This window comes from Macaca fascicularis, chromosome 4 (assembly GCF_037993035.2).
Source record: "Macaca fascicularis isolate 582-1 chromosome 4, T2T-MFA8v1.1".
Classification (NCBI taxonomy): Eukaryota; Metazoa; Chordata; class Mammalia; order Primates; family Cercopithecidae; genus Macaca; species Macaca fascicularis.
This window is the reverse complement of record NC_088378.1, coordinates 172,570,134-172,592,100: the sequence shown is the minus strand read 5'-3', so window position 1 is coordinate 172,592,100 and position 21,967 is coordinate 172,570,134. Positions and strand designations below refer to the sequence as shown.

General features: G+C 41.1%; 1 protein-coding gene across 13 annotated transcripts in view; it reads right to left on the bottom strand.

Moving 5' to 3' along the window:
• EXOC2 (exocyst complex component 2) overlaps nt 1-21,967 on the bottom strand; it is a 207,783-nt gene that overhangs the window by 7,277 nt on the left and 178,539 nt on the right. For all 13 annotated transcript variants that reach the window (XM_065544513.1, XM_074038950.1, XM_065544515.1 and 10 more), the window contains 2 exons: nt 7,401-7,456; nt 5,107-5,229 (listed from right to left, as the gene is read on the bottom strand). In XM_065544513.1, the coding sequence (XP_065400585.1) occupies nt 5,107-5,229; nt 7,401-7,456 (179 nt within the window). The remainder of the gene's footprint in view (nt 1-5,106; nt 5,230-7,400; nt 7,457-21,967) is intronic.

Here is a 21,967-nt window from a genome sequence, read left to right as displayed (position 1 = left end):
ATCCTTTCCTTAACACAAACATTAACTCAACATGGATCACAGATCTAAATGTAAGAGATAAAATTATGAAACTATCAGAAGAAACCCAGCGTAAATCTTTGTGACCTTAGGCTAGGAAACCCTTCTTAGAAATCATGCCAAAAGTATAAAGAACAACAAAAAAACAGATAAAGTGGACTTCATCAAAATTAAAAATCCAGTGCTACAAAGACACCATCCAGAATGTGAAAAGACAACCCCACAGAATGAGGCATCACTTCACACCCACTAGGATGGCTATAATCAATGAGAGAGACAATAACAAATACTGGTGAGGATGTAGAGAAATTGGAACCCTCAAAAATTGCTGGTAGGAATGTGCTGCCACTTTGCAGAACAGTCTGGCAGCTCCTCAGAAGATTAATTATAGAGTAACCATATGACCTAGCAATTCCGCTCCTTGGTATGCATCCACGAGACATGAAAACAGATGTCCACACGAGAACTTGTACAGGAGTGTTCACAGAAGCATTCTGCATATTAATCAAAAGTGGGAAAAAAACAAACGCCCATGAACTGATGAATGGATACATAAAATGTGGCATATTTAAAGTGGAATATTACTCATATGTAAAAAGGAGTAAAGCACTGGCACATGTTACAACATGGATGAACCTTGAAACATTATGCTACATGAAAGCAGCCAGTCACAAAGGGTCGTATTTGTATGCTTCCATTTAGATGAAATTTTCAGAGTAGACAAATCACAGAGATAGAAAGCCAACTGTCTGTAGGGACAAGGGGTGTGGGAGGCAAATGATTAGACTTTCTGTTAATGGGTCAGGGGTTTCTTTTGGGATGAAATATTCTGAAATTGATTATGGTGATGACTGGACAGCTCTTCGAATACACTAAAAATCACTGAATTGTATATTCTTTTTCTATTGCAGACAGATCGTATGCTCTATGAAATAGTTCATAAAAATTTCAAGAAAAAAGTTAACAAGATTTCACTTGTATGCGAGCATGAAGAAGTGTGATCTGACAGACAAGTCAGGTTTCCTGGGAGCTCCCGCAGACCCACTGATGATGATAAGTTGATTTTCTGAAGTAGGTCCCCACAGTGAGTGGGACACACAGGAGAACATTTAAAAGAAATATCCCTTATTCTCAAGGAGTGGACGAAACAGAAAACAATGACAAAAGACACAGCCAGCTCTTTACAGTTTATTAGAAATTCTGTAAGCCATCTAGATCAAAGCAGACATGTATGACACAGGATATTCAGTGACCTTTTTCTGTTTGGAAGGCAATTGTTTGGTTTCATTTTTTCAGTGCCTTAGGAGCCTGAAAAACAGTATATAACTAGAAAGTTACAAATGCTAGAAAGTATGAAAATTTCTGTCTCTATTTTGTTTATATTCTAGTATAGGTAAAAACAGACCTACCAGGAAAAAAGGTAGAACTTTCAGCTGACTATTTTAGGAGAAAGATTAAATTACTACAAAACCAATCTTCTGGTAGAAATTTTATTCAATCAAGGTCATAGAGTGTTTTAATTAACCTATAAGTTATGCCAATTATAAAAACTGTGGTTAGCTACATAATACCTACAAAATCGTAATTCAGAAAACATCATGCTAAAAGATCTGCCAAAATCACCAACCATCACTCCCCTCTTCACCGAGCTCTCAGGACAGTTCTGGAGTTTGGTGCTTTAGGTAATTGCCTATCCAAGGTTAACCTGCTATCCCTCTCAGAGTTATGGCCCCAAGGAAGGAAGCTCTCAAAGTCATTCGCAGTGGGAGAGTGAAGTGGGGAGTTTAGACTAACGGCCTTTTTCAAAATACACGTCTGTACAGGCCCAAGGAGGTCTCAAAAACTGGAGGCTGGAACAGTTTGGTGGCCAGCAGTTTCTGGACATGTGTATGTGAAAAAATTTTCCAGCTAATTCTGAGATCACTTCCCAACCTCTCCCTGCTGGTTTTGAGAGTGGTTTAGCCATCAGATAAGCGGGTAACAGAGGTAATGTGTAGAGAGGGCAGATGCCTGTTAAAATTCCAAGACTGCAAGGCCCCCGGTAGCCACTGCAGCTGCCTGTTAATTCATTTGTAGTATTACACAATTTACACTACTGATCCCCTGTGGGAACTATTATAATAACCACGACCTTTCAACTTAAACTATAATATCAAAGATCTGATAAATCAATTTTCAGAGAAAACTGGCGGCAAATGGAAATACAGCAGAAGCTTTTGTAACAGATTTTTTCCCCTAACCAAATTAACAAGTGCTCTCTGCTCTTCTTTTTTCCCAAATATGTATTTTATTTTGAACAAATTTCAAATGTATAGAGACTTGGAAAGAACTTTACAGTGAACGCCTGTTTACTCACAGGCTCTCCCAATAACACAGCCTCACATGACCACACAGCCTCCATCCACCACTCAGTCCTACAGCTCTGATCCACCTCAGGGCGCATGCCACTAACTGCAGTGGACTCTTTGCACCAGGTTTTTTTTTTTTTTTTTTTTTTTTTAATAGTTAGAATGTACATACTACATAATGGACAAATCTCAAAGTGTGGCATTTGATGAGTTTTGACTGATGTAGACACCTGTGTGATGGAAACCCAGATCACAATAACCAGCACCCTGTGACAATCCCTAAGGCCCCACCCTAGGAACCCCCACCACCCAGAGGAAGCCACTGTTCTGAGTTCTTCATCACAGTTAGTTTTATCTGTTCTAGAACTTCATGTAAATGAAAACTATACAGTATACGCACGTGTCTGTGTAAGGATTCCTTCATTCGGTGTAATGCTTCTGGGATTCACTGCATTGTGTCAGTAATTTGTTCTCTTTAATGTAGAATAGTATTTGATTGTATGAATATATTACAGTTTATTTACTGTACTGATGGACGTCTGGGTTGTTTTCAGTTTTTGATTATGATAAAATGACTACGAACATTCTTATTTTATTTTTTTGAGAAAGGGTGTCACTCTGTCGCCCAGTCTGGAGTGCAGTAGCACGATCACAGTTCACTACAGCCTCGACTTCCTAGGGTCAAGCAAGCCTCCCACCTTAGCCTCCCAAGCAACTGGGACCACAGGCACACAGCATCACACCTGGATAATTAAAACAATTTTTTTTTTTTTTTGGAGAGACAAGGTCTTACTACGTTGCCCAGGCTCGTCTCAAATCCATGGTGAACATTCTTATAAACATGTTTTGTGTCTTGAACCCATGGTGAACATTCTTATAAATATGTTTTGTAACCTATTTATACAACACACACGAAACTGAAAATATGTTTTCTGTTCTCTTGCTTAAATAACTGGAATCGGAATAGCTGGGTCACAGGGTGTGTATGTGTACGCTTAGCTTGAAAAGAAAGTGCAAGAGCTTTCCCCAAAGTAGCTGCACTAGATCACATTCTCAATGACGTGAGAGCTCCAGAACACCACATTCTCGCCAACACTTGGTATAGTCAGTCTTTCATTTTTATCCTGACGGACGTATCATGGCATTGTATTGTGTTTTCATTTCCCTGCGAACTAACGATGTTGTTCATCCTTCCATGTGGCTGACTGGTCATTCTTATGCTTTTGAAAATCTAATTACATGCATGCTGGATATTTTGAATTGTCCCATGGATCCCTGGAGCTCTGCTTATTTTTTCCCCCAATTATCCTTATTTCTATTGTCCACACTGGATAATTTCTATTGGTTTACAAGTTAACTGACTTTTTAAAAATTCTATTATTCTACTATTATCATCTAGTAGATTTAAAAAAATTTATCTACTGTGTTTTTCCATTCCAGAAATTCCATTTATTTCCTGTTTTAGGGTTTTTCTCTGCCGAGATTTCCCACCTACTGATTCATGAGGAGCAGAGCTTCCTTTACATCATCTGATGCAGCTGTGTGAAAATCCTTGCCTGCTAATTCCAATACCTGGGTCAGCTTAAGGTTGGCTTCAGGTGATCATTTCTTGTATTAGGAATGAGTCATGTTTTCCTGCTTATTTGTGCATTTCAATTAAATTTTAACTCAATTAAATGTGGATCCCGGACACTCAATGTTACGCTGTGGAGACTCTGGATTCTGTAATACATCTCTAAGGACTGCTGATTTTTTATTTGTTTGTTTCAGCAAAAGCAATTAACTTATTTGGACTCCAACTAAGAACTCCTGGCTCTTGGGCAGCAGTCAATTCTTCCTTCAGTTCTTCCGGCCCCAGCTGGGCTGGCTGGAGTGCAGTCTGACCACGCACATGGCGAGACTCCTCTCTGGGACGCCCCTCACCTACCTGTAGTTGTGGCTGCTCCAAAGCCTGTTTTTCAAGCCAGAAAGCACGTTTTGTATTGGAGTTTTAGGCACTCCTGGACCTGCCTTTAGGTTAAAATCCATAAGAAATAAGAAATTCACCCAGGTGCCATTTCCTCTAGAATCTGCCCACCAATGGTCGTTCTTTGGTGTCTTCAGGGATGTTTTCAAAATTAAAAACATTTTTATTTTTTGATGAGTTTACAGTTGTTATCTGTGGAGGGCTGGCTTGATAGGAGCTTCCTTAGCCATGACTGGAAGAAGAACGACACTGCTTTTTGAAACTCACTATCACGCGGCCAGAAGCGCATGCTTCCATCTGCACGCACGCCTCAGCAGCTACCAGCTGGTTACATGCATGCCAAAGTCAACTGGTGTTTATGGCAGTTATCATTATGTAATTTAAACACAAGAGACAGTTATTTGTTGTTTCTATGCAAACTGCACTGAATGCTTTCAAAAGACTTATTAAAAGCAAGTTGTTAAAAATTTCCTGCGGAACTGAATGTCATGAAGATAGCTGGAAAATAAAAATAAAAATCACAAAACTTTTGAAGGATTCTGCATTCAGATACTTTGGCAGAAGTCTTTAAGGTCTTGCTCTGCTGTAAAGAAACAAACTCTGAAACTTGCAGACAATGCTTCATGGATATGGCTTATGCAAGAGAGAATAAGAACTTCTTCAATCATAGATCCATTAGAAGCCTGTCTTATATCATAAGACTGATGACTAAAGACATTGTATATGGTATAAATAACAGCAGAAGTTCAATATGAAACTGAATGATTCTGTTACCTGTAAAGCTCCATTTCTGCTGAAGGAGGAAACACACTGCATCAGTCGGCTAAGCTCTTCAGAAACGGCTTCGACCACCTTGGAGAGCACCCGAGGGACCAGCTCTTTGGAAACAGTGAACACCTGGTTTGAAATAGGAAGACATGGTGCTTTGTGGGGCTTTCTTACTTGAATTTGTTAAAAACAAAGTAACTTTCAAAACAAAACAAAAGGAAGTCAATAGGACTTCTAAGTCATTTTTAAAAGACCAAAATTATAAATGAAAGGAAGATACAGACTTATATTTAAATTCTATTGACCGATTAACAACAAAAATTCTCTTAAAAATACAATATTGGCAAATATAAATTTGAAAGGCATTACTGATGTTGACAAAATAAAAACTGTTTTGAACATTTCTTTTTCCTCTTGCCCCTTTTACCAGAAAGAAATATCTCTAAAGAAGAAATTAGAGAAATAAAAACATACTGGGTCAATATTTTACCACAATTTAAACAAATACTGTGTCAGACTCTCCTTAAACTCTGACAAACACCATTTCATATGGGGTACCCCGTTCTGTATTGGACAACAGGCACCCCCCAAAATTTTACACATACTGTGCTAAATATGTATTTCCTTTTATTTGACTTACACTATTTTCAAACCTTAAAGTTTGATATTTTCAAACTGAGAGTTATTGTCTTTGGAGATTTACTGAAATCTGACTCTCCTGATTTATAAATGAAAGTAAATCATATTTTCTTTTTAAGCTTTTCCTTTTTTCAGATTGAGCCACCAGCATTAAATACTTGGATTAACCCACACATAACTTGAGTGTCCAAGGAAATTTTTGGCAATTTAAGATTATGTAGCAAATAGTAAATATTATGAATGAAATTCTACTTTCAGTCATTATAATCCCATGGCAGTTGATAATGGACATTAATAAAAGCTGTCTCACTAGGAATCAACACCATCACAGCAATCTCCACGGATTTCACAGTTCTGCCCACCCACCAGAGAAATGCTTGCAACTACTGCACCTACATTTGCACTTCGGGCTCAAATTTTATAGGATGCTAACATAACAAAAACAGAATTTTTACGTTTTTTATAAGATCACAATTAAAAATATTGCTCATTATAAAAAGATCTATGTGGTAAATTCCTGCCTGAGTTAAATCATATAAAAACTCTATGGTGAGAGACGAATTTGTATGTTTCCCTTTCACTAAGAACTGAAAACTGTAACATTCTACAATTTTCTTTCTGCTCTTGGTGATTCGAACTTCTAGCCAAATTTAGGAACCAGGTAGTGTTATCTTTGTTTTCTCTGGTCATATTTGGGTTTCACTCTTAATTAACCACGTTTTTTCAGTTTACCTTGATGGCCTCACATACTTTTGGATGCAGCAGGCAGCATACACCTAAAAACACCCTTCTTGGATGCTTTTCGCCTCAGAGGCACCCAGGCAACAGTGGAAACGATTGAATGGTAGCCTCTTTGATCTGCCCCACTTTATCTGGTCCCCCATTAGTCTGTGAGCCACAGCCTTTCTGAAAGTGTTGGCAAAGCAGTGAGTAACAAATCCTGAAATTACTGAATGAAAACAGGTAGTCATAGATCATGGTGGTAGCTCTGGTCTCTTCTTTCAATGTTCCTCAGAAGAGTCCTCCTAGCCAGGATGTTCATCGAGGATGCTAACACAAAGCTTAAGATGAAAGCGTGTCAAGTGAGTGCAAGTTTTCACATGGCCCAGAAGCAGCAGTACTGTCTGCATGACCCTAAGTCAACCATGGACAGGAAACCACGCATCTGTTCCAGTGTCGGCCTGCCCCGAGCCTCTTTCTAAGCAGTGTCTGCCTTTCTGGACTCCCAGCCACTGCTACAGGAATCAGATACCAGTGCTTATTTGTACACTGGCTAAAAAGAAGTTAATGCATTTTCCAAGATAAGGGATTTACTATTCTTTGAAGGATAAACATTCTTGCAATCTATCTTCACCTTTCAAAAATTAATGAATTTAGCTGTAATTATTAAAGAAAACATACTTCAGAAAAAGACTCATAGGTAAACATACACACACACACACACACACACACACACACAGAGACAGACAGAGAGAGAGAGAGAGAGAGAGAGAGAGAGAGAGAGAGAGAGAGACAGTGCGAGTAAGAGCTGAGCTGCACCTTATTTATACCCAAGATACATTCTGAGGGAAAAAAAAGACCACCATATATTTTATCAAATTTGCATCTTTTTTTTATTTTTGGTTATCCGTATCTCTTAGGAACATCTAATGATACCTTACCTCTGCATGCACGGCAATTATATTCACCAGTGCTTCTTTTAAATAGTTTCTGACACCTGAAATTGAAATAAAGGAGAGAAAGAGGCATTAATAATAACACAAGTTCCCTTCCCTTGCTGGCAGGCTGTACCCCATGCCTTAGAGTTTTCTGAGGAGAAACAGAAAGTAATGCCACCACTATCTATTTCCTTTTGAGAATCAAATGGTGAAAGGAGTATTTCCATACAGGCCAAAAAAAAAAAAAAAGAAATGAGAAGTTTTCTTGCATTGTTTTTCATTTCTGTCACTGTTGATGCTCTCTATAACCGGCACTCAGTTGGCCTCAAAATGAAAACTTAAGAATGTTCTTCAATTTCTTCACATACAGAATATATATAGATATGTATCTATATATACTGTAAAACATATATATACACACACTGTAAAACATGTATGGTAAAACATATATATGTGTGTGTATGTATATACACACACACTATAAAACACACACACACACAGTATAAGCAGTAACAGACAAAATAAGAGGGTGTTTAACAATGCTTATAAAATGCACATTAAATATCAATGATAGCATCTTACTGCCAAAGGTAAAAGTCAAGTTATTGAGCAGAAGGACCATTTTCATCTTAAGGAATCACTTTTAGGAAAAACTTCTTATAAAACCACACTGAATTTGATTCTGTAAAGCAAGTTAAAGGCTGGACAAAATAAAATATCAGATTTTAGGTGCAGGTTGAATGAGCCTCCGTTTGCTCAAAAGCAGGCACACACAAAATTTAAGAATGCGGGGTCTGAAGTCTGACTACTGGGGACCAAACCCCAGTTTCGACACCTGCTAGCTGTGACTTTCGGCAAGAAGGCTGTGAGTCTCGGTTTTCTCATCTACCACATGAGAATAATAATTGTCCCACGCTTGGGGGGCTGCAGTGAGGATTAAAGGGGATGCAGACCCTGGGTCCTGGCATTCTCGGGGTTCACTAAGAGATTTCATTATCATCATTTTGCAGGCAAAAACCCCCATAAAAACAAAATACTGTTTTATTGTGTTTCCAAAACAATTTCTTTCCCTTGGAGTGAGAGATTCCAGAATGGCTTCCAGAGCTGCACACACTGAGAACATCTTCTCTGTAGGGCAGGGAACATGCTGCACTGGAAGAGCATGGATGTAACAACAGGAAGGAAAATATTCTCCCAGAGGCTCATCCACGCTACCGGTTAGTTGGGAAAGTTGAGATAGAGATCGAGAACTACAGCCAACCTTCTGAACAGGCATTTGCTTATTCTAAATATAGAATCAGGTTTTGATTCTGTCTCACAGACTATGGTATACAAATAAGCACACTGTTTTTCTTTTGTGAAGCCAATTTTGTGTATGTATATTTATATATATATACACACACACACGTATATGAAGGTTCAGGTGTTATTAAGTCTATTTTGCTGAGACAGATGAGTGAAGAGTAATTCAATATAATCCAGAAATTAACAGATTCTTCCTGAGAAAAAGGATAATTGCAAGGTAAGAAGTCTTATCTGGGAGGCAGGAGAGAACAGAAGGAGCCTGATGTACGTGAAAGTGAAATAAATGAACTCGTGCTGGAGACCAGGAAGCTTTCTTCCCGCAGGAGGAGAGCCACACCCCCAGGTGTGCCCAGACTGCTCCCGCTGCTGTCCTGCTGTCGGGGCACCGGGGCCTGGCCTGTGCTGCTCAAACCCTCTGGGCAGCCCCACCCGGGGCTGAGACCAACGTGCTCAGGTCTAGGCTCTCTAAGCCACAGCCATGGAGGACCAGCTCATGTAGACACACAGGTAACATATGTACTTACTGAAAATCGAAGCACAATAGTAGGCTTCTATTTTCCATGCTCTGAGGAACAGAAAAAAACTCACAGCCTCTGCCCTCAGTGAGAACCGGGGTCCTGCCAACACTCCTGCAAGAACAAGCGTCGGGATCTGGGCTCTAAGGTGCTACAGTGCAAGGATGACTGGAAACGCGAGGGCAGTGTTTTAACTTCTGAAATTCCTCAATGTAAAAGAAAAGAGTGGGGCCAGAGTGCTGACTAAAAAGCAGAAAATTATACTTAGAGTGAAGCCAGGCAGTGTCACATGCTCAGTGACAGCCTGCTGTGAACTCAACTCCCACTCGGACCCGACAGCATCAACACTTCCTGGCAAGGACCCACCAGCCTCAGCACTGCTAATAACACACCCCGTAAAAGAGGTAAGTGTAAATTACTCATTGCAATGCTGAAGACAAAGCTACGAATGGGAAGAATAAAGGCACAGGACACTTTGAACCAAAAGAACCATATTTTTGTGTACAGAAATTTTGAAAAAAAGAGAAAAAAGCAAGTTTCCTATCTTGGGTTGACCACAGGTTTCACATGGATAATATAAGGAGCTCAAAGACTTAACCTTGGACAAGAAAGAACTTTTGTATTTCTAGGAGATTTTATCTTTCTGAATGAAAAAAAAAAAGGAAATAATTGCCTTCTTTCCCCTCGCACACAAAAACCCAAATGACTGCTTCATATAAATAACTGGTAATGTTGGAAAAAGAGAAGGGAAAAACGTGTGGTCCTGGGCTGGACAGGAAATGGTGCCGCTAGTCAAATCACACATCAGGCCAGTGAGGTTCAACGAGGCAGCGACTGGATGCGTCGGAAAGGGCAGGCGTGAGGCGGAGCTCCATGTGCTGCTATCAGAACCTCCCAAGGCAGTGCCTGTGCTGGTATTATAATTGTTGGTAACAAAAACTTTAATATAAAAATAAATCATTGATTGTCTCTCTCCAAAAAGCTAATCACTGAATTAAATACAGGAGCAAGTACTTTTTTTTATTACCGATTGGGCTAAAATTGTTAATTCTAAGGGAAAGGCTACAAGTTCTCATTCATTCAACTAACATAAATTTATTGAGATCCTACTACATGGAGGATGCCACCAGGCACATGGCAGAGGTGCTCCAAGTAGAACACGTATGTATCTCCAATATATGTAAGACCCCAAAGTGCTTAGTTATTACAAGTTTGACCTGCCAATACATGCAGGCTGGTCATATGAAAGAATTTTAAGTTGTAAAAATCATCTTTGCACCATTTACCCTGATGTGATTATTACACATTTGCAAGCCTGTATCAAAATCTCTCTTGTAACCCCTAAGTGTATACACCTACTATGAACCCACAAAAACCAAACATAAAAAAATTTATACTCCAATTTAAAATAATTTGTTAAATGTTTGGTTGCTATTTTTATTTTGTGAAGTCCTTAAATGGTTAGAGAATAGTACTGGATAGGAATGGAGAAAGGGCAAGGGGCCTAGAGACCAGACAGTGTCCGTGTCTGGGAAACCGGTGAGATCTCTGTGGTCTTCCTCGTTCAGAATTTCGCTTCCTTTCTCTCTTCACTCCGGCCACAGCTGGGTGTTGGCCTAGGGAGAGACCAGCCAAGCAGCAGGCCTGCACCCTCGCCTTCCTCCCCGGCCTGTCTCATGGGCTCTTGAGTCCAAGTAAGACTTTTACTCCCAGAAAGCACCACTTCCAATTGCTTGTTTTCCGTATGACTGTCGTTTAGCTGCTGCAGACCCTAACTGTACATTAATCTTTTCAGTGGTACAAGGAATGGCTAACAGTGGAGTTTGCATATAGGAACACAACAACAGTAAAAACAAAACAAAAAAAAAATGGACACAACATGAAACATGACTGTGATGTGCTGGAACCAGAAACATCTGTCCTTGACGAGAGTCCTCATTTTGCTGGTTTCACAGAGTCCTTGGAAGTTAGAATTTCAGTTCAACTCTTTTGTCACACTTTGCACTGGTGTTGAGGATGTGTCAGTGCCAGCGATGGCTGGGGAAGACTTTGCTTCTGTGGTGACATCTGAGCCATGGCTTGATTGAAGAGGACCAGGGGACACAGACAGAATTAGACTGGGCCTCAGACACTCATGTGACTTACTGAGGAGTCACCTGGGGGCAAGTTTCTGAACTGCTCTGACTTGTAGCTTTTTCCATTTATTAAGTGGAAGAATGTTTTTAAGAGGCTAGGGAGGCATCTCCCAGACAGCAGGTAGTCAACAAATGGGAGGTGTTAGGATGGCCCGGCCCCACCGCACTCTGCACCCCCCAGGTGCTGCCCGGCCCCACCGCACTCTGCACCCCCAGGTGCTGCCCGGCCCCACCGCACTCTGCACCCCCAGGTGCTGCCCGGCCCCACCGCACTCTGCACCCCCAGGTGCTGCCCGGACCCACCGCACTCTGCACCCCCAGGTGCTGCCCGGACCCACCGCACTCTGCTCCCCCAGGTGCTGCCCGGCCCCACCGCACTCTGCACCCCCAGGTGCTGCCCGGACCCACCGCTGTCCTCGCGGGCACTGTGTCCCCGGTCCCTCTGGGGCAGCTCTGCAGCCATCTGTGCGATCACTCAGTTAACATCTGTCTCCCCTATTGGATCGTGCACTCCGATCACTCAGTTAACAACTGTCTCCCCTATTGGACCGTGCACTCCGATCACTCAGTTAACAACTGTCTCCCCTATTGGACCGTGCACTCCGATCACTCAGTTAACAACTGTCTCCCCTATTGGACTGTGCACTCGATCACTCAGTTAACATCTGTCTCCCCTATTGGATCGTGCACTCCGATCACTCAGTTAACATCTGTCTCCCCTATTGGACTGTGCACTCGATCACTCAGTTAACATCTGTCTCCCCTATTGGACCGTGCACTCCGATCACTCAGTTAACAAGTGTCTCCCCTATTGGACCGTGCACTCGATCATTCAGTTAACATCTGTCTCCCCTATTGGACCATGCACTGCACAGCGTGGGGACCATCTGCCATTCTCCTCATCGCAGCCTCAGCTCCCACCACAGAGGTTGGCACATAGATGGCACAAGGTGTTCAAAAGTATCCATGAGTGACAAACAAAGGGAGGCAAAGGCCATGTCTGTCTTGCTCACTACTAAGTTCTGCAGACTTATGCAGCTGATAAGTGAATGAATGAGGGAACAAATACATCAGAGAAAAACCTCAATATATGTAGAATTCTATAGTGCTCAAGTCAGAAGATATGTGAGTCATCTACTAAAAGCAAGTGCCTCAGCATACATGGAAAGAAGGTATTCCTTGGGAAAGCATACAATCTCTCGCTTCTCGTAGGACTTTAGAAAACAAAGACAGTCCTTTTGAGTATCAGGATCCATTTGAAAAATATAATTTGAATAAAGTACAGTAGTATAGAATATTGCTGAGGCTTAATCTCTCTGCTTTCCAAAATATGCTTTATTTTTCCAGCAATATACTGAAATAATGCATTAGGTATTTACTGAATGCTCCTCACGTGCTGGATATTAGGAAGATGCCCAGATATATTAGGACAGAGTGAACACATAAGCGTGCAAGGAAACCTGAGTTTTAGTTTGTGCTCCAACAACAGTGGGCCATAAAATGCCAAATTTATGGTGCACACAATATTACGGAAGGGATCATCAATGTGGACAGTGTGCCAAGAAAAATAAGGCAAACTGATTTGCTCCTTAGAAATAAAGGCTACATTATTACGGTGCAGTAATAAGTATTGTTTTTAAAAAGGTTCCCCTTCAATAAACCCCCACAACTTTCCATGTTATTTAAGTGAGGGAATGAGAAACAGCTTCTAAGCATTTACAACATGTATCTCCTCCACTGTCTGAATATGAAATTAGAATGTGTCATGATATTTGACAAAAAGTGTCCCCACCCACACAGTGTCAACCTAGACTACCACTTAGCAATTAATCTAGTAGCCCAGTGTGGAAATTCCCCATGGAGAAAACAAGGCTCATCTCCACTGAGCAAGAACTTGTAGGCTGTTTCCTGTAAGCCAGCCGGTATAACCCAGCATGTTCTCCAACAGTGAAGATCTTGTTTTCACGCATCAGAACAGTAGAGCAGCCTTCTTTCTTGGTATATTTGTCAGTTTCCTCTTTTAATCATATAGGAAGGTCACTCGATTTTGGAACAGGCAACCTGGCACACTATTAACAATATTTATTGAGGGTCCATTATCATTACATGCAGGACACTATTCCAGAGGCTGGGGATACAGCAGTGACTACACACACACACACACACACACACACACACACACACACAGAGTGCTCCTCCACTCACAGGGCTTGCACTCTAGTAGGGACACACCCAAGTTTAATAAGACAAATGACCATTTTGCACATGGGAGAGAAGAACTTTACACAGTCTTTAAACAGTGCAAGAAAGCAAATGCGTGAAATACAATTGTTCAGGCAAACAATAAGCTTACATGACAAACACAGGGCTTTTGCTTGATGAGAATCCTCAGTGTCGTTCATGAAAAAATGATCCCCTTTGCATGTGGATGCCAGCGTTCCTTTCGTGCTGATCTCCTGGGAATAACGCCCAGCAGTAACTGATGCTACATAATGTTCAGCTGTGTACTGGGATGACCTAGATTTAAATCTTAGCTGGAAACTCAGTTAATCTGAGCTTCTGATTTTCTTTATGGGAAAATGCTTTGCAAAATAAAAAGTGTTCTACAGGCAGACGGGATTCTTCTTCTTCTTAATAATGTGGAGAAACCTCAATCGAGAAGGTCCACATTAAAGAATAAAATACTGAACACCTTGGATTCACCAAGTCTTTACCCGTAATTTTTTATTTGGAAAATTAAGTAGTTAAATGCTCACTGTAAAGAACAGTTTATTATTATTACATAATAATAAAAGCCCAATAAACTCCTCTTTCATCCTTCTTAGGAATAACCACTATTGATAGGTTAGTGAATGTTATTCCAGATCTTTTCCTATGAATATAATTTTTTTCCTAAAAAACGAGATGTTACATATTCTCTTCTTGAATCTTGCTAAATTTCATTCTGTAATCTGTAACAATTTTTTAACTGACTATACTTTTTAGAGCAGTTTTAGTTTCAGAGCAAAACTGAGCAGACGGAGCAGAGATTTCACATATGCCGCGCCGCCCGCGAGCACAGACACGCGGCCTCCACAACTGTTGACATCCCACCAGAGTGGGGCACTTGTTACAGGTGACAGACCCACACTGACACGTGTCATTATTACCCAAATTCCACAGTTTACATTAGAGTCACTCTTGGTGGTGTACATGCTATTGGTCTAGACAAATATACAATGACAGGTACCAACCATTACGGGAACACACGCAGAGTAGTTTCACTGCCCTAAAATTCCTCTGTGCTCCCTCCTTCCCCAATAACCCCTGACAACTACTGATCTTTTTACTCTCTCCGTAGTTTCTCCTCTTCCAGAATGTCAGATAGTTGGAATCACACAATATGCAGCCTTTTCAGTTTATCTGATTTCACTTAGTAATATGCATTTAAGGTTCCTTCCATGTCTTGCTCATTTCATCTTAGTGCTGAGTAATATTCATTTTCTGGAGGGACCATAACACATTTATTCACCTACTGAAGGATTACTTGGTTGCTTCCAAGTTCTGGCAATTATGAATAAGATTGCTACAAGCATTGGTGTGCAGGTTTTTGTGTGGACGTAACTTTTCCACTCTCTTGGCTAAATGCCAAATAGTGTTGTTCATGGATTATATGGTCAAGAGTATGTTTAGTTTCATAAGAGGCTGCCAAACTGTCTTCCAAAGTGGCTGGGTGATTCCGCAGTCCGACTAGCAGTGATGGTGGCAGTGCCAGTCCCATCTCCAAGTGTTGGAGAGGAAGGAGAGGTCCTGGTGCTCCCCATCCTCACCAGCATTTGGTGTTCTCAGTGGTCTGGATTTTGGCCATTCTAATAGGTGTGCAGTGGTATCTTCCTGTTGTTTTAATTTGCAATTCCCTAATGACACAGAATGTTGAACATCTTTTCATATGCTTATTTTCCATCTGCATGTTTACTTTGGTAAGTTGTCTGTTAAGGTCTTTGACTCAAACAGTATGCACTGAAGAGCAAACAGGTTGTTTGTATCTACCTTATAATTTTTGATGGCTGCTTAGTATTCCTGCATGGATGTATCATAATCTATTTGACCATTCGCCTACTATGGGGCACTTATGTTGCCTTTTAATTTACCACCATAAATGCTGCTGCAATGAACATAGATTCTTGGATTCTAATACAACAGTTTATATAAGATATCTTCCCAGAGGTGGAATTGCTGAGTGCAAAGGTATTCAAGCTATTCGGTTTTCATGGATTCTGCCAACTTATCACACAAAAGGCCACACAAAATTATACTCCAATTTATTTCCTCATGCCTTTTTATTCTCTTAACTTGGATTCTCTAATTACTATAATTAATAGTATTCCTAATATACGCTTCTCCTCAGCTATGGCAGTCTATTTTAAAACATTCTTAAACAGCTATTTGACAAAACTTTTCATGAAAATAAAATTTTAATACAAAAATTGAAGGAAACTTACTAAAAGTTATACAAGATTTACTCTGACTGTATGGAGTGTCTGAAAAGTGTTGGAGAGGAAGAACGTGCTGTAATTACAGAAACAATGGCTATGCCATCTTAACCTATACCAAGAATGCAACCTTTTCCATGAAGCATTTCCTGTCATAACTGGAAAGACGGCTCCTTTAAACACAGGCGGATTTCAAGGTACTCAGCCTAACGTTGTTTTGATGCATAACACTCTTCAGACAACACTGTAAGAATCAGCCCTGGAAACTCTGGAGGCACTACCTACTGTATAGACCACATTTCCTGTTTTTAACCCCTATGCCCCAATTCAGTTATCACTCCCAGTCTACTGGTAAAAATAGATTCAAAAATACTATAAATATCCCACAATGTACTTTTTTTTATTGTCAAACTGAAACACTACATGAAAAAACTTTGGTGTATTTTTTTCAAGTAAATTATCTATTCAATTATACTCTGAACACACATTATTGAAATTACTGCCTAATTTAAAAAAAAAAAAAGATAACCAGAAACTGTATCACTATTAGTAGAACAGAGAGAAAGTCCTAATTATTCTGCAGCAAAATCAGCTCTTGGAATAAAGAAAGAGTTTTAAGTTCCAGGTCTTCTTCAGGTTTTCGTGCCCTCACTCCCAAACTGATGTCTTTTGCCCTCCAGTGGATTTTTTTCAAGGACGATTTGAGGAAAGGACACCCCTCCTATGAAGCACATGGATGGGTACCTTCACCCCCTTCTGCTTTCTATTTTCTATCCCAGGATTTTTTTTTTTCATTGCTTTCATCAGTAGGATCTCCTACTGATCAATATGATCAATCTAAATAGGAAAACTCTTTCCTTGAGAAAAGAGAAAACGTTGCCAACAGTGAAAATAACAGTGAAATGGTTACATGGCTTATTTTTTTCCCATCTGTAAGAAAGACTTTATATTCATAAGACTTTAGATGCATAAACTTCATAGACAAACAGCTTTCAAGACTCAAATATAAGCAAGTGGAAAAAACTCTCCCCTCTCATTTCAAAATTTAAAGTCTGATGCGTAAAACAGACCATGAATTATCCTAATATAAGATATTACAGAACTCATTATACATTTAGCATAGAACACGTTTCACAAACTTGATATAATGAATTTTAGACACAAAGGTAGAAAGTTAATTAACTTAATATAAACTGACAAATTAAACCATTTGTTTCAATTTAGTTTTTTGTTAGAAATTTTTTTTTCATTACAAGGAAACTTCAGTTAGAAAAGTGAAAGTGACAAGAAAATGGGATTCATTCTACATATGCAGATGAATGTGCTTGTTTCATACTGTGAGGTGTTACTTTTGGACATCTACTTCATAAACTGGCTTGGGTTAACTGTTCGATTTTCACAATTTCAAGAAGGTGTTTTGTTCTTCGTTTTTAAAGATTTTAATGACCTGAGATCAAAACCAATGAATGCTGTGAGAGAGGCAGGTCTGAAGCAGGCTGGGCTCCTGGCCCCTTGTTTTGCAGCGTGGTCCCCGTGACCAAATGAGTGAACACTGGGAAGGGCTCCTGCCATGGCCTGACACGCAAGATGGTGCAAAATGCCAGGCAGCACCGTGACTGCTGCTGCGTGGCTACGGCATCCCTTTGACTGCAGTCGTTACCGTGGAGCACAGGAAAGAAGTAACAGGGTATAGTCCCTATTCTCAATGCAGGGTTCCATATGCAATTGAAGAAATAGCCATGAAACCTTCCAAAAAGAAAACACCTTGAAATTCAAAATAATTTTGAGTAACAATAAAATGGAAGGCAAAAAAATAAAAAAACAAAACAAAACTATGAAAACCCAATTGCTAAAAAGCCAATTGCTAACTGGGATTTTAAAGTCCCATTTACAGAGTAAGAAATCTAGGTAGAAATGCATATCTTTTCGAAGACTAATTTTTGAACATGCCACAAATCTGTTTAGATGACTAAAACAACAAAGCACTGGCTTTGCACCCTGTTGGGACTGATGACATTGAAGTGTGAGGCCGAGAGAGGGCCGGACGGGGGCATCTGCACTGAACCCAGCCCAAGCTGGGCAAGCCGCCCACTTGCAGGGGTGCAGGGGCCTGCGTTTCTGAAGCTGCAGTGCCAGCTTAGAGTGCACTCCAAAGACGCCACCAACAAGGCACACAGGCTCAGGGCAGCAAGGGCAGGAACAGTGCCTCACTTCATAGATTTGTTTCTTTTTCTAAGAAAATCTCATTCAAATACTGAATTCCACGTTGCTTATTATTTCTCTTGAGATTTTATTAGCAATTACTCATCTGTTCTTCCATCTTCAGCATCAATGCTTACTTGCTTCACTCCACCAAATTGGCTGCTTAGTGCCTCGTACACTGCTGTGCAGATCCTTTATCCAAAAGTAAGTGTGACCCCTTTACTCTTCTCTTCCTGGGATCTTTCTCGTTCATTATAGTTTTGCCATACTTGGAAACTCTCCCTCACGGGTCAGTGTTTGTCAGAAGGGCAAGGTGCACATACACACACGGTCTTCTTCCTCAGGGTGAAGCCACTGTCCTTTTGTTAGCAGGGGAGGGCCACCAGATCATAGTCCTTGAGCCCCTTCTCAGCTCTGTTCACAGCACCTGGGACCGAGGAAGGCCCACAGTACTTTGCAAACTCATTTCCAGTTGGTCCATGAACAATATGGGTTTGAACTGTGTGGGCCCACCCATATGTGGGTTTTCTCATGCCTCTGCTGCCCCTGACACAGCAAAACCAACCCCAATCCTCCTCTTCCTCCTCAGCCTACTCAAGGTGAAGGCGACGAGGATGAAAACCTTTATGATGATCCACTTCCACTTCATGAGTAGCAAATGTATTTTCCTTTCTTATGATTTTCTTAGTAGTATTTTCTTTTCTCTAGCTTACCTTAAGAATACAGAATACACTATATACATAAAATAAGTAACAGACTGTTGATGCTATTAGTAAGTTGTCTGGGCAACAGCAGGCTACTCCTAGTTACATTATGGGGGTGTCAAAAGTTAATAAGATTTTAGACTGTATGGGAGGTTGGCACCCCAACCATCTGTTGTACAAGGGTCTATTGTATTTACAGATATTAAGATACACAAAACGACACCGTATTGTTAGCCCTATGCTCTGACCCATGCCCTGTACATATGTTTCTGGGTAAGAGTGATAAAGTTAGAATTGGAGATGAAAAGTTGGGCCTAGCTCTCTTACTTGAGCAAGTTACACAGCCTCCTGATTCTCCAAATTTTAAAAATTTGCCACATGGGGAAAACGGTATCGAACCCCAACACGGTTGGTGTGAAGATAAAATACAAGAATGTATGTGAAAACAGTAAGTAAACTGTAAAATATCTTCATTTGAAAATGGACCAAATGAAATACCTGAATCAATCCATCAGGTTTGCAATATGAACCAAAGCAAAATGTCATCTGGCATTTTATTTTCAACAATGGATGTTTAAACCCCACAAAATAGGCCAGCTCCACGACTCTGTGTGTCCAGCTCCCGTTTTCAGGTATTTCCAGCAGAGCTGTTGGGAATACAGCTGCTGCTGTCTTTTGGTGGGTATAGACACTCCCTCTCCTGGGTACAGGCTGGAATGGAGCTGGGTCACTGCATGTGTGTTATCTTCAGCGTGCTCCAGTCCCCGCGGGGAAGAGCTGGGCCACCCAGTGTCCACAAACATGCCGTACCAAGGGCACAGCGCGGTCACCCACGGTTTACGTGCCGTGCTGCTGCCCACGGCCCGGTGTCCACAAGCAGCACAGCTCCAGTGAAACAAAACGATCTGCCGAACCTGTTTTCCTTATAGCAGAATATGAAAAAGGAACCCACAGCACAAATCAAGGAGGAAAAGGAGAAGGGAAAAAAGTCCAAGCGCACACACCAATTTTTCTTTCCATTAATGCAACCCAACCGTGGAGGACAAGAATATTCGTTTCTTTCATATCCATCATATTTAAAGTCCATGAAGGCAGCTTTTGTGAATTCATAAAACCTCTTATTAAATTCCTTCAATACACAAACTAGATAAAAGTGATGTGCATTCTATGTAGAATTCTCCAAGTCCTTATTACTGTAATCATAGACTGTCATACCATTTGCAACCAGAAAGGACAGCAATTTCAAAAAAAGAAAAATGGGTTTTCAGATATATTATATTTATGAATTTACTCTGGTTGTCACTCAAACATTTTGATTATCACTATGTGATATTATGAGAAAATGGAAGTAAATTGATCCAAAAAGAATCTAAGTCCCCATTAAATATCCTCTGCAATAGAAAGATTTTAATAACATTGTCTTTAATTTGCTCCCATAGGCATCAACTGCTTTGTTGATGTTTCTTGCTCCACACACTTAAAAATCTAGCCACAAACTGAGCTTTTTACACTAACTGTACTATTTTTAGACTCTTTATACAATGTAGAGTTTAAGCACATTGATGAGCTTGCTGAAAAATGATGTATTTTTGAAAAGTGTTAGGAGGCAGAGGCAGAGGCAGAAGTCGCAGTTTTGTCAACCAAATGCTCTCTGACGGCTCAGATAATGTTTCACCTGGACCTCAGTGTCCGACTGTAAAAGAAAGGGGTGTGACAGGTCGTCTCAGCCTCTTTCAGGCTGATAAGACTGTGGTCTCTTAGGAAATGTTCAAGTCGATTTCAATAAACACTCAACATTTTTCCACCTTGAAGGTGTAGAATAACTAGTAACTATTTATTACTACTAAGCTGCCCTGTAAGTATTTTGGGGTTCGTTTTTGCTGCTTACTCAGAGAAGGTGGTTAAGAAAATTGGAGATGATTACCCAACATTTACCAAGTACCTTTTATCTTCAAGGTTCTATCCTGGTTTTGGGAGAAAGTCACAGACATGGCATTTCTGACCTCAGAGCAGAAAACAGGAAACAGAGAGAGTTGCTCTGTGGTTTAACTTTCTTAACACATTCTATCGGGTAAATCCATGTGCTGCTCCCACCTTCCCATGCCCTGAGCACGTGGTTTGGAGCCTCTGGTGTGCATGTGAGGCTTTCTTGGAGCTGCAGGGTGAGGGCTGTGAAGACACAGCTGCTCCGGGGCTCCAGGGAGGCCAAGGGGGTCGCACCTGGGGCAGACTCTATGAGAGAAGCCCAAGGGACGCAGAGGCCAGGGGAGGAGCACACACCACAGGCAGGTGTGTGGGGGAGAAGCCCAAAGGACAGAGAACCAGCAGGTGCCCTGGGTCAGGCCTGTGATGTCCCAGGAGGAGGGGAGGAGGGTGGACTCGGAGGGAGGAGGGAGCCAGGGAGGCAGGGCCCTCTGAGGGCAGAGGAGTTCTCAGCGAAGTTCCAGAAGCCAGGGACCAGATCAGTGCATGTAAACAGCTTAAAAGAAAACGTTAGGTACTGGTGGCTTCACTCTGAACGAACAGTTCTTAAAACTGCTTTTAGTTCTAGCCATAATAAAGGCATTCAAATTGTGTTGCTCTTGATGAAACTATAAAGATTTTGGCTTTTATAGAATATCATGCCAGAAACAAATTTATAACATTATTATGGTATAACAGCAGGAACACTTGGAAGGCACATTTTTCAGCTGAGCTCTAAGAATTACTTTTCCCTTGCCCCAGGTTGGCAATTAAGAACTATAACTCACTCACACCCCACTCCACCTCACCCTACCCCAGAAACAAAGAAAAAACAAAGAGGCAAACAAAACCAGGAAGGTAGGTTAGGAAACGTGGGCATTGAAGGTAAATGAAAATATATGAAAAAAAATTCAAGTCTTAACATCTTTCCATCCTGTCCACACAGTCTTCTGTCCTCCCTGTCTGTCCCCTGGTCTTCCTGTCATCGCTGTTGCTCTCTTTACAGGCCTTAGAATGTCGGCACCACAGCGGGAGGCAAGCTTACCCCGGGACCGATGCCCTGATGTCCTGAGCACAGGCAGCAGGTTCAGGGCTGAATGCAGCCCGTGTGGCTCCAGGGTGCCAGGGTGCCAGGGCACATCGTGGTCCTGGGAGGGAGCAAGGAGCCAGAATGACTGTAACTATACGATTTCCAACAACAAAGGAGAGATACACACAGCTGGTGGGTGTCTGCAGGGAGCACAGCGTGGCTCCCGGGGGTTTCCTTTAGGAAAC